This window comes from Polypterus senegalus, chromosome 1 (genome assembly GCF_016835505.1).
Source record: "Polypterus senegalus isolate Bchr_013 chromosome 1, ASM1683550v1, whole genome shotgun sequence".
NCBI lineage: Eukaryota > Metazoa > Chordata > Cladistia > Polypteriformes > Polypteridae > Polypterus > Polypterus senegalus.
Genome location: NC_053154.1, coordinates 105,765,884 through 105,780,783, shown reverse-complemented (window position 1 = coordinate 105,780,783; position 14,900 = coordinate 105,765,884). Strand labels below are relative to the sequence as shown.

General features: G+C 35.4%; 1 protein-coding gene across 4 annotated transcripts in view; it reads right to left on the bottom strand.

Moving 5' to 3' along the window:
• Positions 1–14,900, bottom strand: part of LOC120530819 (transmembrane protein 216-like) — a 64,534-nt gene that overhangs the window by 48,736 nt on the left and 898 nt on the right. For 3 of the 4 annotated variants that reach the window (XM_039755484.1, XM_039755457.1, XM_039755476.1), the window contains exons 3-7: positions 14,802–14,895; positions 5,122–5,214; positions 2,845–3,046; positions 1,517–1,597; positions 1,361–1,417 (exon numbers count right to left, since the gene is read on the bottom strand). In XM_039755484.1, coding sequence (XP_039611418.1) covers positions 1,582–1,597; positions 2,845–3,046; positions 5,122–5,214; positions 14,802–14,817 — 327 coding nt within the window. In that variant the 5' untranslated portion in view covers positions 14,818–14,895 and the 3' untranslated portion in view covers positions 1,361–1,417; positions 1,517–1,581. Of the gene's footprint in view, positions 1–1,360; positions 1,436–1,516; positions 1,598–2,844; positions 3,047–5,121; positions 5,215–14,801; positions 14,896–14,900 lie in introns of all 4 variants that reach the window. The other variant, XM_039755466.1, reaches the window with a different exon arrangement.

Below are 14,900 nucleotides of genomic sequence, written 5' to 3'. Positions count from 1 at the left end.
CTTTTCCAGTTAATCAAGATGACCTAATGATTTAGTACTGTAACAAGTTAAACTTTATTGGAGTTTTTAAAGTAGGCTGACACGAAACCAAGATGCCACATACACTTGCCATCAATTTTTTAACCGATTTCAAAACTTTTCTGAGGATTAAAAAGCTGGGAATAATTTACATCACCCTTACCTTGCTGAATGTACTATTACCTCTATACTGAATAAGATCATGGGAATATGGCCAAAGGCACATTTTTGCACAGTGCTGACAGATTATTATTATCTATCAGAACTGAAATAGGACACGTCTTATAGAAACATTTTTGTGATCAAAACCTCCAAGGTGGCCACTCAGGGTTAGGTTTATTGACCTTAAGCAACAGGCCAACACTCGGGCCTTCAGTACTCAGCTCTTGGGCTATAGATATTTTGACTTTTTAATAGTGAGAACACTGTGTATTTGTGATTGAATAGGATTTGGTGTTCAAAATTAAATCACTTATTTTTTTATAGTATGAAATGTTAATATATTTATTGGATATTTATGTCATTGATTAATCTAAAGCACCGTCAAAGTTATTAAAAAAAAGGCTCATCTGTGTTAAGTTTTATCAAACATCAGACTCTATAAGTATTCATTTTCCTAAGGAAATGTTTGATAAAAGGAAAAGTCTTTAAATAAGTCCTTATAAGTGTTTAATGAATAACTACTTTAAACACCTGTCAAATAATCTCATTTTAATTTAGTTTCAGGCTTTGACAAAAACTTTAATTTAAGCCAGTCCAGTATGATTCTGAATTTGTATTTTGAATTACGTATGATATATTTAAGGTATACACAGTAAAACATTGTTAAAGATAACTGTTTTTTTAAGCATGTAATTTTAGCTTTAGCCTTCTGTTGTATACTCCTCAGACAAGATGAGGACTACTGCTACTATAACAGAATCAAATGTTAAGCTGAATAAGCACAGCAAGTGGCTGCTAGCATTCAGCAAATTCTTCACAGTGTTTATCTTCAGACTGATCTTTGAAATGGACATAGGGGTATAGAAAATAAGTACATTTTGTTTTAGATAATTCTATTAAAAATAAAAGTAAATCAATTTTTTTTACAAAGTATAATAAGTGATTTGACTTACTGAATATATTAAATGTATAGTAAAAGGGCATCCTTTTAAAGATCAAGCATGTATTTCCATTTTTTTAAACTGATTTTGCTCAAATAGTAATTCATTCCAGTTTACATTCTAATATTTTAGCGAAGCTGGGAAATTGCAAACAATTTAAGCTACTCAATAAAGCCTTAGTACATCACTTGGTGTATACAGTAAGTATATGGGCAGTGCGGCACTACAACATACAGTACCTTGAGTGGTGTCTTTCAAGGATCTGCTTACTGTGTTAATTCAGTTGGTGGTCTGACCTAGGAAATAAAGTGCAACTATGCAACAGTTATATAAAAAATACAGAATGAACTAAATTGCAAACAAGCATATGAAATTTTATTTACATATATACATACTTTGAAAAAAATGGATAATTATCTGTGCAACACCAAATGTATTTGCTGACAACTTCAAAGCTGGTTTAATACATTTTTGCTCTGTGGAAAAAGAAAGACAAAAATAAAATCAGTTTACATCATTATCCAAGTTCTATGTATACTTTTTAGGATGAGATAAGTGCCCAGCAGGTCCAGCACTAGAAGACCAACTACAGGATTAATCATTTAATTGCTATTACTAATATTATTATCATGACATAATTAGCTGACACCTTTATCCAAGGCAACAACAAATATCTGGGTACTTTGCAACTGTATACATTTTCTTTTTACATTTGACCCTAGGGAAGCTAAGTGACTTGCTCAGGGTGACATAGTGAGGCAGGGGCAAGAACTGAACTGTCAGTTTAATGTGAAGTACAAATAAAAATTGCACAAACAGGAACAAGGGTCCTTGTAAAAATAAAGAAAGTACTACGTTGACTTGAACATTATACCGATAAGTAAGACAAGTGGCTTTAGTGTTTATACAGTGTAGGTAGCTGCTCATGTGTGTGTGTCATTGTATTCAATTTATGTACATGTACTACCAACAGTGTGTGGGCTTTCTTCTGTGGTTATGCTTTTTTTTTACTGACAAAAATACAATCAAGGCAATTGTGCAGTATGCCTGTTACTTCTTAATATGGATTTATGTTCCAAGGGATATTTTAAAGCCTTTGATGCTTGATTTTTTTACATTCACCTCCTGGTAGTATTTTTCTGTGATTTTTATCCTAGGACATGAAAGACATACCACTGTTATCTTTTTGTTGAAAGTAGAGTAAATTATTATGCAGGCTGAGAGGGGTTTCCAAACTTTTTCATATGACTGTACTTAACCCAAGTTTCTGCTTTTTCATGTTTAAGCAATTTTGAAATATTTGTGTACTTGTACTACTGTACAAATAAATACAGAAGTTGTATTTAATATTCTTACTTTCATTCAATTAAAGAAAGTTAGCATTTTGAAAATGTATGTAGACTTTCTCTGTGTTTCAGGTGAAAAATGAGTGTCTTATATGCCTTTTTTATTTTTTCTTTGTATAGGTACTATATGAGCTTCTAAGGTTGTGTCAAATAACATCAAAAACAACATTTATTTATATAGCACATTTTCATACAAAAAATGTAGCTCAAAGTGCTTTAAATAGGTATATACAATCAAAGTTTTCTCCCAAAACTTCGCATTTGACAATATATACTTAAATGAATCACAGTAATTAATTTAGTTTGGTATAAAAATCCTGCAGTAAATTAGAATATACCTGTAGTTAACATATGTTCCAAAAACTGTATCTCAGTACCTGGAGAATGCTGCCAGTGTTGCAAGTTCCAGAACAATTTCAAACAGGCAGAAAACCAGAAGAATAGCATTTAGGATGACTTCGACACGCAGGACGTAGGTCTGCAGTAGCAAGTAGTAAACAGCCATCATGGCACAGGGCAAAGTGAGAATCAGAGAGACTGCCAGAGGCAAAGAACGTTGCGTGAGGTTGCCTTTGGAGCCTAAAAACATAGCATTATAATAATAAAATCATACTAAAGCACACATTATGTTACAAGCTTAATAAGGTAAAACAACATCCTACCTATTTTAGAAATAAACTTAACTTAAACTTAAATCAGTCCTAAAAAACAAAATGAAAGAAAAAACAAAAACAAATTAGACTAGACATCTAAATTATATTTAGAATGTATGAAAAATTAAAAGCAAAACACTGTTTAATTTCGTTTGTCTAGTTTAGTAATACGGGGGCTGAAATCTATCCAAGCCTTACTGGATGAAAGGCAGGGCCCACCCCTGGCCTGAGCCACCTGATATACAGTACATACTACACAAAGGTCAATTTAGAGTTGCCCATTGACCTATCATGAAAGTCTTTGGGAATGTGTGTAGTACTTTAGCACTGCTGTGTACTACTTTGGTACAGTAAGAAGCTCCATCTTTAACACAAGGTGTCAAAAGTATGACTTAAAAGAGTCTCAAATGTATGTACTGACCTGTGTTTTTCTGGTTTGAACTTTTCAAAAATCAAATGGCATACAGAGAGAGCTTACTGTTGTGAAGGTGTGCTCCAAATAGTCATATTTTACAGGAACAAACTTCCTTAAGCAATATGCATCAAAGATGTAATTGGTTTGTTTTTAAAGTTGTGTGCAAAGGGCATTAATGGGCATGACTGTACAGAAATACTAATTTGCTGAAGGAGTACTTAAGAAATGTTTGAGAGTTAATCGTATGATATGTAGTGGTTCTGTTTTATTTCTTGAAATTTTAACTCAGCTTTGTATGAATTCTGGGTTTTTAATAAATGAAATGCCCCCTAATGCTTTATTACCTGCCTGTTTTATTCTGGGTACTTGCTTTTACATGCTCATTAGTACAGCCTATAACTGTTAAAATACAACTAAATATTTAGTACTATATATTCTTCCAAATTAATATAAAAGTATTACAGTAAACGAACCACCTTAAAGTTCCAGAATCCTGTGTTTTAATCTCGCACCTAGCTGCTGTCTGAGTTGAGTTTGGACATTCTCCCAGTCTGAACAGTTTTTCATTTGGGTACTCTGATTTTCCTTCCACATCCCCAAAAGATTTGTTCGATAGGTTAATTAGCTATTCAAAATTGACTCAGTGGGTATGTGCATGAAGGGATTCTATGATGGACTGGCACCTTTTTCTGCAGCTGTTTCCTGACTTGTGCCCAGTCCTGCTGGGACAAGCTGTAGCTCCAATATCCCCCACATCCCCTGACCTTGACATATACTGAAATATAAAGTTGACTTGAGAATGTTTTGTTATTTAACAATAAAGTTTCTGACGTCTGAGATTAAATTAATATTTTAAAAGAATCTTATTCATAAAAAGTGTTATTATATTTAATAAGTAGTTTATAGTAATATCAACACATAGCAGGTGGCATAACAGCAAAGTGGAAGGACTGCTGCCTTGAAGCAAGTACACCAGGGTTCATGTCCCAGTGCTCCTTGGGTCTGTTTGGGTTTCCTCCAGATTCACAAGTTTCCTCCCACAGTTCTAAGACATGTGGATTAGGTGGATTGACGACAGTAAATTGGCTTCTGATATATACGTGTGAGTGTGTGTGCGTGTGTGTGTGTGTGTTCACCATGCGATGGGCTGGAGCCTTGCCCAGGTCATTTTCCTGTCTTGAACCCGATACTAGCTGAGATAGGCTCTAGCTTTTCAGTGATTCTGCTCTGGATACGAGGTTTAGAAAACTGATGGAAGGATGAATGGATCAATTTCCTCCCTATTTAATACATTTTACATTTATTCAGTTAAGTCAATATATTTACTATACTTGCATCACCTTATTTGTGGTGAATATATTGTAAATATTGGTACAAATTAACTTAATGTGAAGTTACTTGAACACAATAAGTGCATCAAGCCTATAACCTACTACCATTACCAATAAAGTCACAGTTCATTCTTCCCACTAATATCATAAATAAAGTGTCAGTTCATTACTTTGAAGCCTAAATATGTAAATGTTACCTTACTTTCCCATTTTATTGTTTGGGCAAGAGATGTTGCAACTCTGCAATTAACTCACCAAAGAAGAGACGGAGTATCTCCACACCGAGATAGAGGAAAAGCATAACAAGATCAAGGGTGAGGTTAGCTGGAGAATACGGGAGCACCAGACCTTGAAGATAAACAAATATTCATTTAGCAAGAATATGCATATATACTTAATAGATTTCTGCAGAATTGCTTGAGTTAAAGCATGTAAAGCATGTTGCCATGCAAACACTTTGTCTGTAAATTATTGTTAAATTGTATAGGTCAGATGTTCCCAATTTAGGTTTCCTTAACCTTTTTGGTGTTAGCCCCGAGTATGACTCAGACTTGAAATTCTATGCAAAAATGTTTATTCCAGAATTATATTTGAGGCGATGTGTAATGATCCCCTCTATAGCGTTAAGCTCAAATAACTCTTGGGCAGAATACTGATGCACATCTAGTGGATGAAATGACATGGTGCTGCAAAAAATCATTAATATTTCTAAGCTTTCTCCTAGTTTATCATAACTCAACTTACCAATATTCATGAGAAGAGTGGAGCTTTCAAACAAAAACACCATGGCAAACTTTTAGATCAAACTGAAACTGAACTATTGCTCAAATCGAGCAATAGTAATGACAATATGAATTGCTAATCTGACACTGACATAAACAGTAAAACTGACACCTGTCCAGTAGATTCTGCCCTGCAAGTTTCAGTGATGTTCATGTTTGGTGCTGACAATCCTGCACCTCCTTGTTGCCTGTTTATGGGTAGCCCTGATCTACAGGTGTCTGTTTTGTCATGATTATCTGGATTATTTACGATTTATTGATGATAGTCTGCTGGAGAAAATAGTTGTTGAAATGGACCACTATGGTGAGCAGTGTTGGAAGTGTAACAGTGAATAACTTGCTTGTTACTGCAGACAACATGTGGGTGTTTTTCAGTCTACTGATACTGCAAAGCATAGTGGGTAAATCAGTCCAGAGATGGTATAGGTCCACAAACCAGTTGATTGATTGATTGATTGTTGCAGACACCCATTTCTAACAGAATTATGAGTCATTATGAAATACCTGCATTTCACTAATAATGACTATGATGAAGCCAATCATACAGCACTGAAAATATGCAAACTGTGGTATGTATATCATCAAAAATATGCAGAAGGTGTACATTCCCAATTGTGACATAAATACTGCAATCAAGTGGAAGAACAGAAAAGATGTTAACACCCCCAAGTACTGTTCACAATGCGGGAACTGTCAATTTAAATATCAGGGGAAATGTGCAAGTCATTCAGCCTTGCATTGTGGTAGCCTACAATAACACAAGGGGTGCATGGAAATAAGACACTGAAGACACTAAGACACTGAAATAAGACCTCATAAACAAGCAACAGAAAAAATAATACAAAAATATTTCTCAACATCTACCCAAACAATGCCTATGTGCATTGGTGAATTTTTCAAAACATATCATAGGAAGAAGAAATATTAATTCTGCATCAATACAGCAGTGGGCACTAGATATACTGTAGCATTATATTGTGATAATGTTAATATTTTGATATTTACATGTTTCTGTTACACACAGTGGCGCAGTGGGTAGCACTGCTGCCTCGCAGTTAGGAGACCTGGGTTCGCTTCCCAGGTCCTCCCTGCGTGGAGTTTGCATGTTCTCCCCGTGTCTGCGTGGGTTTCCTCCAGGTACTGTCCAGGGTTTGTTTACTGTCTTGTGCCCTGTGTTGGCTGGATTGGCTCCTGTGACCCTGTAGTTAGGATATAGCGGGTTACATACATTTTTTGTTGCTAAAAAAAATTTGTGCTTTTGGCTCATTTTTCTGGGAGTAAATATGATGCTATGAAGGCTACACCCTAAATCAATCAAGTATCAACAGAAAAACCGCATTTTGTTTCTCTAAGTATTTTATCGACTTAAGAAATTAGAAAAATCTATTAAGTCATAATTTGCTACTGTACTTTATAAGATGTATCAATAATGTGAAGCCATCTCTAGAACAAAACTTACATGAAATTTCCTCATACTCGAAAATACCATTTATAACCCTTTCTAATACAGCGAGCCATAAATCATGCTTATGAAGATCCCTAATAATATGACTACTTTTAACCTAAAGCAAGGCTATCAACTGAATCAATTTTTCAAAACTGATCAACCCTCTTAACAAATAATGATCCTCCATATATACAGCCAGTATATTAATCAAGGGCCTACTTTTGGCAGTAATTACAGTAGACTCACATATTCATTTAACTTGTAGATTTAGTTTGCATATTTACTTGTTTAATTTATACTCATCTAATCAAGAATTATTTTTAAGCTTTCTTTCCCAATGTCTACAATAAACAAACTATTTGACGATGCTCAGGGCTAGACTGGGTGTAGATGCATGTAGATGCCAAAGAGGGTTTCTTCTTTGTTTGATTCAAACATTACCCCTGCCACATACATTAAGAAAAGTACTCTCAGTCAGTCAATTTCTAACATGCTTAATCCTGAACAGGGTTTGCTTGCGGGTGCTGGAGGCTATCCCAGCTAGCATAGGGTGCAAGACAGGAACAGACCCTGATCCCAGTCCATCACAGATCAGAAAGTATTGCGATATGGTCAAAATTTTGGTTCCATTTGGTTGATTTACAAATTTTAGTCATCTGTCAACATGATTTGACTGGTATTATGATCTGGGTGTCAGAATGTGTGTCTCTGGACATAATCAAAAATAAATCAGTGTGAATACAGCTACACAATATTATCACCCTTGTAAATGCACTTCAATAGATTTACACTCATTAAAATATTAATCCTCTTCAGCACAGTTGAGAAGGAGGGTATACTCTTTTTTTAGCAAGATATGATACTTCCAGTTTATTCCTGCAATATTTTACTGGCAGCTTTATTTAGGTTGTGTGGTATGAATTGAACAGTTGTTTAATGATTGTAATAATTAATCAAATTGGTGAAAAGCAGAAAGGTGTAATCTGAACAACACTGGCTTTTCATACATTGTACTTGCAGTTTATACTGGCCATGAGATGGACCCTGATCAAGTTTTTGCAAGAATACAAGCAGTCCTTAAACGCCCTACACTGCAAAACATGCATATACAAAAACCTTTAAATGGGAGTTGTTTTGCTTCTATACTTTATTAAGCTAAAAAAAAATCTGCCCAAAGGGTAAGTAAAATTTACTTGACAAGATTTATTAAAGTAAGCTATATAATCATAAACACAAATTTTTGGATAAGCCAATAATTCTTAAAATAAGGAAACTAGATTTAATGTAATTATTTAAATACTTTTACTTGGATTAGATTTAATTTTTTTGCAGTGTAGGTAACCTTTTCAATAACAATTTACCTGTCATACATTAGATAGATAGATAGATAGATAGATAGATAGATAGATAGATAGATAGATAGATAGATAGATAGATAGATAGATAGATAGATAGATAGATAGATAGATAGATAGATAGATAGATAGATAGATAGATAGATAAACTTTATTAATCCCCAATGGGAAATTCACATACTCCAGCAGCAGCATACTGATAAAAACAATATTAATTAAACAGCAATAAAAAAGCAGTGCAAGTTAAAAAAAAAAATACAAGGTTAACATACAGTTATATAAATGCAAACTTGCAGCAATACATAAAAATAAAAAATTCCTCCCAGTCAAAAACAAGCCATTAACAGCAACGGTCTCTGCTCAATAAACCATTAAAAGCTATCTACGTGTATAACCCCTAAACAGAGGGGGAGGAAATGGAGGTGGGTAGGTATGTTGCCAGGAATTGGGTTAACATGGTTTGATAATTTACTATCAGTTACTATGAAATTCTCATTGCACAAAGCTACCCAAAATCAGAAATATGAATTTAGTTGTATTTAAGGGTTAGTCTAGATGAAAAGAAATTATCTTTGAACCAATACATGATTTTTGAATCTAATGTTTACAGGTAGCTTTTCAAAAAAATACATTCTTAAAAGGAAAATTAAACCAATACATTCAACACATAGAATCCTGTGTGCCAATACACTGATGTACTAGCTAGTCAACCTCATATGATTGATTAAACAGTCATTAAAATAAGACACCCTGGTTAAGAAAACCAAAATAAACTAATAGAAAATATTTTATTTTTATATTAAACAATATGTGTAACAAGTTAACATTAAGTAGGAAACATATCACAAACTGTCTCTTTACATTAATGAAAAGCATGTTATGCATTTTGTTTGAAAACCATGACATATTAAAATGTATCGGTCACTGCAGCACGTCAGACCACAAAACAAGAATACAGAGTTGATGTATCCAGCATGCTTTTGCCACACTATTAAGATACACGTCGCTGACTGCAGTTTGCAATATGTCAGATAAATATGCTATGAATACTATCACCTTGTTTTGCCTATATTTACCTTTAGGCCTTTTGTTTTACAGATTTACATTTTTTATTAAATTCAATTCTTTGTGTTAAGTTCACTTCCATTTATAAGGTAAGCATGCTATACACTAATTTCCAGTACAGGCCTTCTGTGATCTGGCTGGCAAGGGGTCATCAGACCACCAGGATGTCATAAAGCAGGGCTTGGCCCAACTATATGACTGAGAGAGAGACAAACAGAGAGAAATTGCCACTGAAAGAGGAAAAGTCAGTGTGGCAATACAGGGGCAGTCTGGGGTACATATGCCCTGTATGTGTGCTGCATGCCTTGGAAGGGTACCAAGCAGAGAGATTTATGGCCTGAGAGTAAATTTACAATTCAGTCTCTAGATGCCAGCCACATGTCAGGATACCTTACATCTCTCATTGAAAAGATAGTGAGACCAAAGAAGAAACACCAGAGATGATAACCTCTCCAGGTGCCAATAGAGTGTACATGAACTCTCTCTCTTTCTCTGTCAGATTAGGCAGCTGGGGAGTTGCATTGAAGGACCAGGACCTTTAAGTGCAATTGTAGGATTAAAGATGCAGGGACACTAGGAACCACTAGAGGGTTTTCTAGCTTGCTTAACAAGAGAAACTTTATGCTTGAGGAAAAAAAGACATATAATAGGATGCAGTGATAGTATTGCTGCCTTGCATCAAGGAGGCCATGGTTCATGTACTCGGTCAGCCCTGTTTGGAGTTTCCATGTTCTTCTCATGTCCACCTGGGTTTCCTCCTGCTGGTCCGGTTTCTTCCCACAGTCCAAAAGCATGCAGGTTAGATGGATTGGTGAAGTTAAATTGGCCCTATAGTGTGTGTGTGTCTTTTGTTTACTCTGCAATAAACTGGCACAATGTCAAGACATTTTTCTTGCCTTGCATCCCAGGTTTGCTAAGATAGGCTCCAGCTTTCCCCAAATCTTCTCAGAATGAAGTGGGTTTAGGAGATGGATGGATGAAGACATACAGTACTTACAAAGTTATAAACTGCACTCTTCTAATAGCAGGAAATCAATAAATTCATATAGAAATGCAAAATGTTCTCCATGAATAAGATTTCATAATCTCGTAAAAAACACATATTGGTGTGTGAGACAGTCAGATAATTCAGACTTATCAAGGCACATATGATTTGATCTTACTATTTTAATTTCTTCTGAAGCAGGAGCTTTAAGAATGTACTGTAAATACAAATATTAAGATCTCCTTAAGCTAACGTGCAAATATGTTCAGAGAAGACCAGTATCTCTTTTTTTAACGAACTGTCGACCGATTATAGAAATATGACATAGTTTTGCTTAGAACCAACATACGTTGCCTAGTGCTACTATACTTTTGGTTCGTGTTTAAACAAACTGTACTCTCATAGTAATTTTATTCTTTCTTATGCTAGCCTTTATCAGAACTGTTTGTAAAATGTATACAAATCAAATATTGTAGTTAAGAAGAACAATAAATGTGTGAGACCATATGTGGTTACTTTCACATATCATTAATATTCATAACTAATGTCAACAAAACTGCAAATCAAGGTCAGACTACAAGCTGTATAAACATTTCAATAATATATTAGGTGTACAGAATAGAAAAACATTCACAAAATACTTGAATTGCCTAGCAAATGCACAGCAAATTTTCTTTTCACTTCTTCTTCTTCATCTTTTCCCACTTCTATTTGGGGTCATTGTGCTCGATCAACCTTCTCCAAACAGCTTGGTCATGCACCTTCTTGCCAGTCAGGCCCTTTTCATTCTTCTTTTCATTTATCCATCCACCTCCACCTTGACATCCCTTGCTTTCTTTTCCCCTGCACTTTCAATTTCCATCACTCATTTGCCAACATTTATTTATTTATTATTTGTCTCTCCTCATGACTTATCCATACCACTTCAACCTACATTCCTGTACTGTCCTAGATATTTCTCCCACGTTTGTTGTACCTCTGATTATCTCATTTCTTATTCTGTTCTTTTTACTAACTCCACATATCCAGCTCCACATTCTCATTTCTGACATAGCTAACTTAAATGACACAGCTAACTCCTGCAATCCCTTTACTGCCGATGTCTCTGCTAAATGCATCATTGCTGGATTTAATACTATCTTTAAAACTTTACCTTTAACCTTTGCCTTAATTCTTTGATTACACAATATTCTTCATACAGGCTCCCACTGATCTCAGGCTACCACTGATACCACTAAATGGGCCTTTCCATATTTTCAAATAAAGCAGTGCAGATTTGCAGAGTCATGCAATAATACATGGTGGTGTTTATGGGTTCATACTGACTCTCTATACCCAGATTTACACCAGTGAAGTCCAAAGTATACAAAATAATCATTTTATTATCAAATACAAAAGAGATTATCATATACAAAACACAATAGTAGCAAAGCACCAGAATAAACTTGTTGTCACTTGATGTCACTGTTGCCTCATAAAACTAATGCTCTTGTCAACAGAATTAGACATAGGGTGGGAAGATTGGGAAACCACGGAATTAAAAAAAAATTACTGACACAACATCTTTGAAAAAAGTAGGCTGGCTCCTACTTTGTGTCCAATGCTGTCAGTTGTGATAGACGGCCAGGAACCCTGCCCCACCGGGACACCTGGAGGAAGGAGGAACCAGGAGAGCGGCACTTCTTTTCCCTGGGTACCCGGGAACCCTGGGGGACAACACTTCTGGGACACCAGGAAGTGCTGACAGAGCAGGGATGGTTTATGCCCGGAGTGCTTCTCGGTGCAAGGGCAGCACTTCCACCACACTGGGGAGTGCTGCCGGACATCCATCATCACGCACCTGGAGCACATCTGGAATGGGATAAATGGGGCCGCCTCACTCCAATCAAGGAGCTGCAGTCAGGTGGAAAAAGGATGGAGATAGCAAGACAGGAGTGGAGGGGGCCAGGAGAACCAAGGACTGGACTGTGTAAATACATGTAAGTATTTATTGTAAATAAATGTGTGTGTTGTGGATACTGCGTTGTCATGTCTGTCTGTGGTCGGGCTATTTCTTACACAGTATAGGTTCTTAGCCCCTGTGACCTTAAATTGGATTTGGTTGGTTTGAATTGTTTATAGTCTAATTGTTTTACTTTTAATATACAGTATACTGTAAAATGTATGCCATGTGCAATAATTAGAATACAACCAATTTTAAGGTGAGCAGGGCTGTACATTGGGATTAACAAACTGTAGGACCTAACATGAAAGCTGTGGTAATGGGGGGCCAGAACTGAGATCACTGGACAAATGTAGGATGGCAAATTCTCTATAATGTTCAATAAAACCCCATTTGAATATCCTGGCCCTTTAATTATGAACATAAAACTTTACATTTTGAAAGTAATGTTTTGTTTCTCTATTAAAAATCCATTTAAAATGCCATTACTTACTGAATGATGTTGTTTATATGAACCAGCGACTAAAAGCATATTTAAAAAATGGAGTTAGCAAATGACCAAAGTGTAATCAAAACTGTCCAGAAGAGCACAGTAAAAAAAAAGACAAATGGGTCTGGTTTTTGCTGTTTTTAAATACACAGATGAAAAGGATTTCATCTATCTGAGTGCTGACAAATACAGCAAGGTACATTGGACATAAATTAAGTACAACATATCCTGTTCTGCCATTTTAGCTATACAAGCTGTACAAGGCTAATCATACAGTGTCTGCTGTCTTCACAGACAGTGATACATATGCTGCAGAAATGTATCAAAATTCATTATCAGAAAATGCTGCTAAAGCTGAAAACAAAAGCAAAAGATACAAGACAAATGTGTGTATGAATGCTCCACTCTCCAACCAGACAATGGAGAAACATGGGGAAAATATAAGCATAGGCTTATTTGACTGATATTACAATTTGTCAGGACAAAAGCTTGTGTGGATGTCACTTGTGTTTAATCCCCTCGGCTAAATGAAACTGTGCCTCAAAGTAAAGCAAGCTGGATGTGATCCCAACGGCTACTAAGCAAGGACAAACAGTTAAATGTATTACACTTGTGTGTAAAGAGTGTAGTCTCTGTAATGTGGTTGGTAAAGACTTGGTGCAACTTGCACAATACTTTGATGGCACAGATACAAAAGGCTGTTGTTTTTTTCATTAAAATAAAATCCTCTTTTAAACAAATTGCCTATTTTGAGGGATTGGAATAGGTTCAGTAGAAAATAGTTTTGATCTGCACAACAAGAGCACTGCTTTATCACTTCATGGAGGAAAAATACAGCAACAATATAATGAATTTGTATACAGACTTGAATGATTGGTAGCCCTGCTATGTTGCCTTCTGACATCTATAGGCAAGAAACAAAGCAGAAGGACCCTTACTAAGTCATATCATAAAATTAAATCTTTTTCATTACAGTGGAAGGTGCACAATGCAAATCCAGTATTTAAAATGTAGTTTATTCTTGTATAACACTCTTCACATATTTATAAATATAACAAAACTGAAGGTAAATTTACTTTCTACAATTTTGTTCATAAAACAAAAGTTATAAAAACAACTACTTTGTAAATATATGCATATTTTATTATGCAAGTAATAAAATTACACTTTTGGGAACATTTTAAAATCAGAATCATCTGTGCTGTATATCATACAACAACTATAACAGCACATTTCCAGTATTTTTGTAATACAACGCATTTTACAGCCTTTTGACATTACATAAATCAAGAAATAGTGTCTCTGTGATAAATCTGTGCCATTTGACCTGTGTAACTGGATACACTTGCACACCTACCTATAATGAGCATGCATAAACTACAGTTTCAAAATTCCAATATAACCATTAACACTGCAAACAGCTTAACATACAGTACTAGTAGTACAGTGAAATTGTCATTTGCATGTCCAAAAAACAGGCAAAATGTTGCCACTCTCCAGCACAATAATAAGCAAGAAGATTCTCAAACCATCTGTAGCCCACCCAAGCAGCACTGGGAGCAAGACAGGAAACATCTCTAGATGGTGCCAGTCCTTTACAGGGTCCACACATGCATATACTCATACAAGGACAAAATGGAATCACCAAATAACCTAACTTTAATGTCTTTGGATATGCAACAAGAAAACCCATGTAGTGAACAAGCACGCTCCACATGGGCTCAACACAACTGGGTGTTGGACTTGAACCCTTGATGCAGATTTTAGCAATTACATGTAAATGGAAAAGTGAGTTTCTAAACATTGTTGGAAATAGTTTAATGCAGTTTAAGTATTCCCATATTATACCACATTTTTAAACTTAATTACCTTTGTAAATAAACATCAGTATCTCAGCAATGAAGTAGCAGGTGAAATACCAGGTATTGAGAAAGAACAAAAACTCCAATGGCGCTGAAGATAACTGTT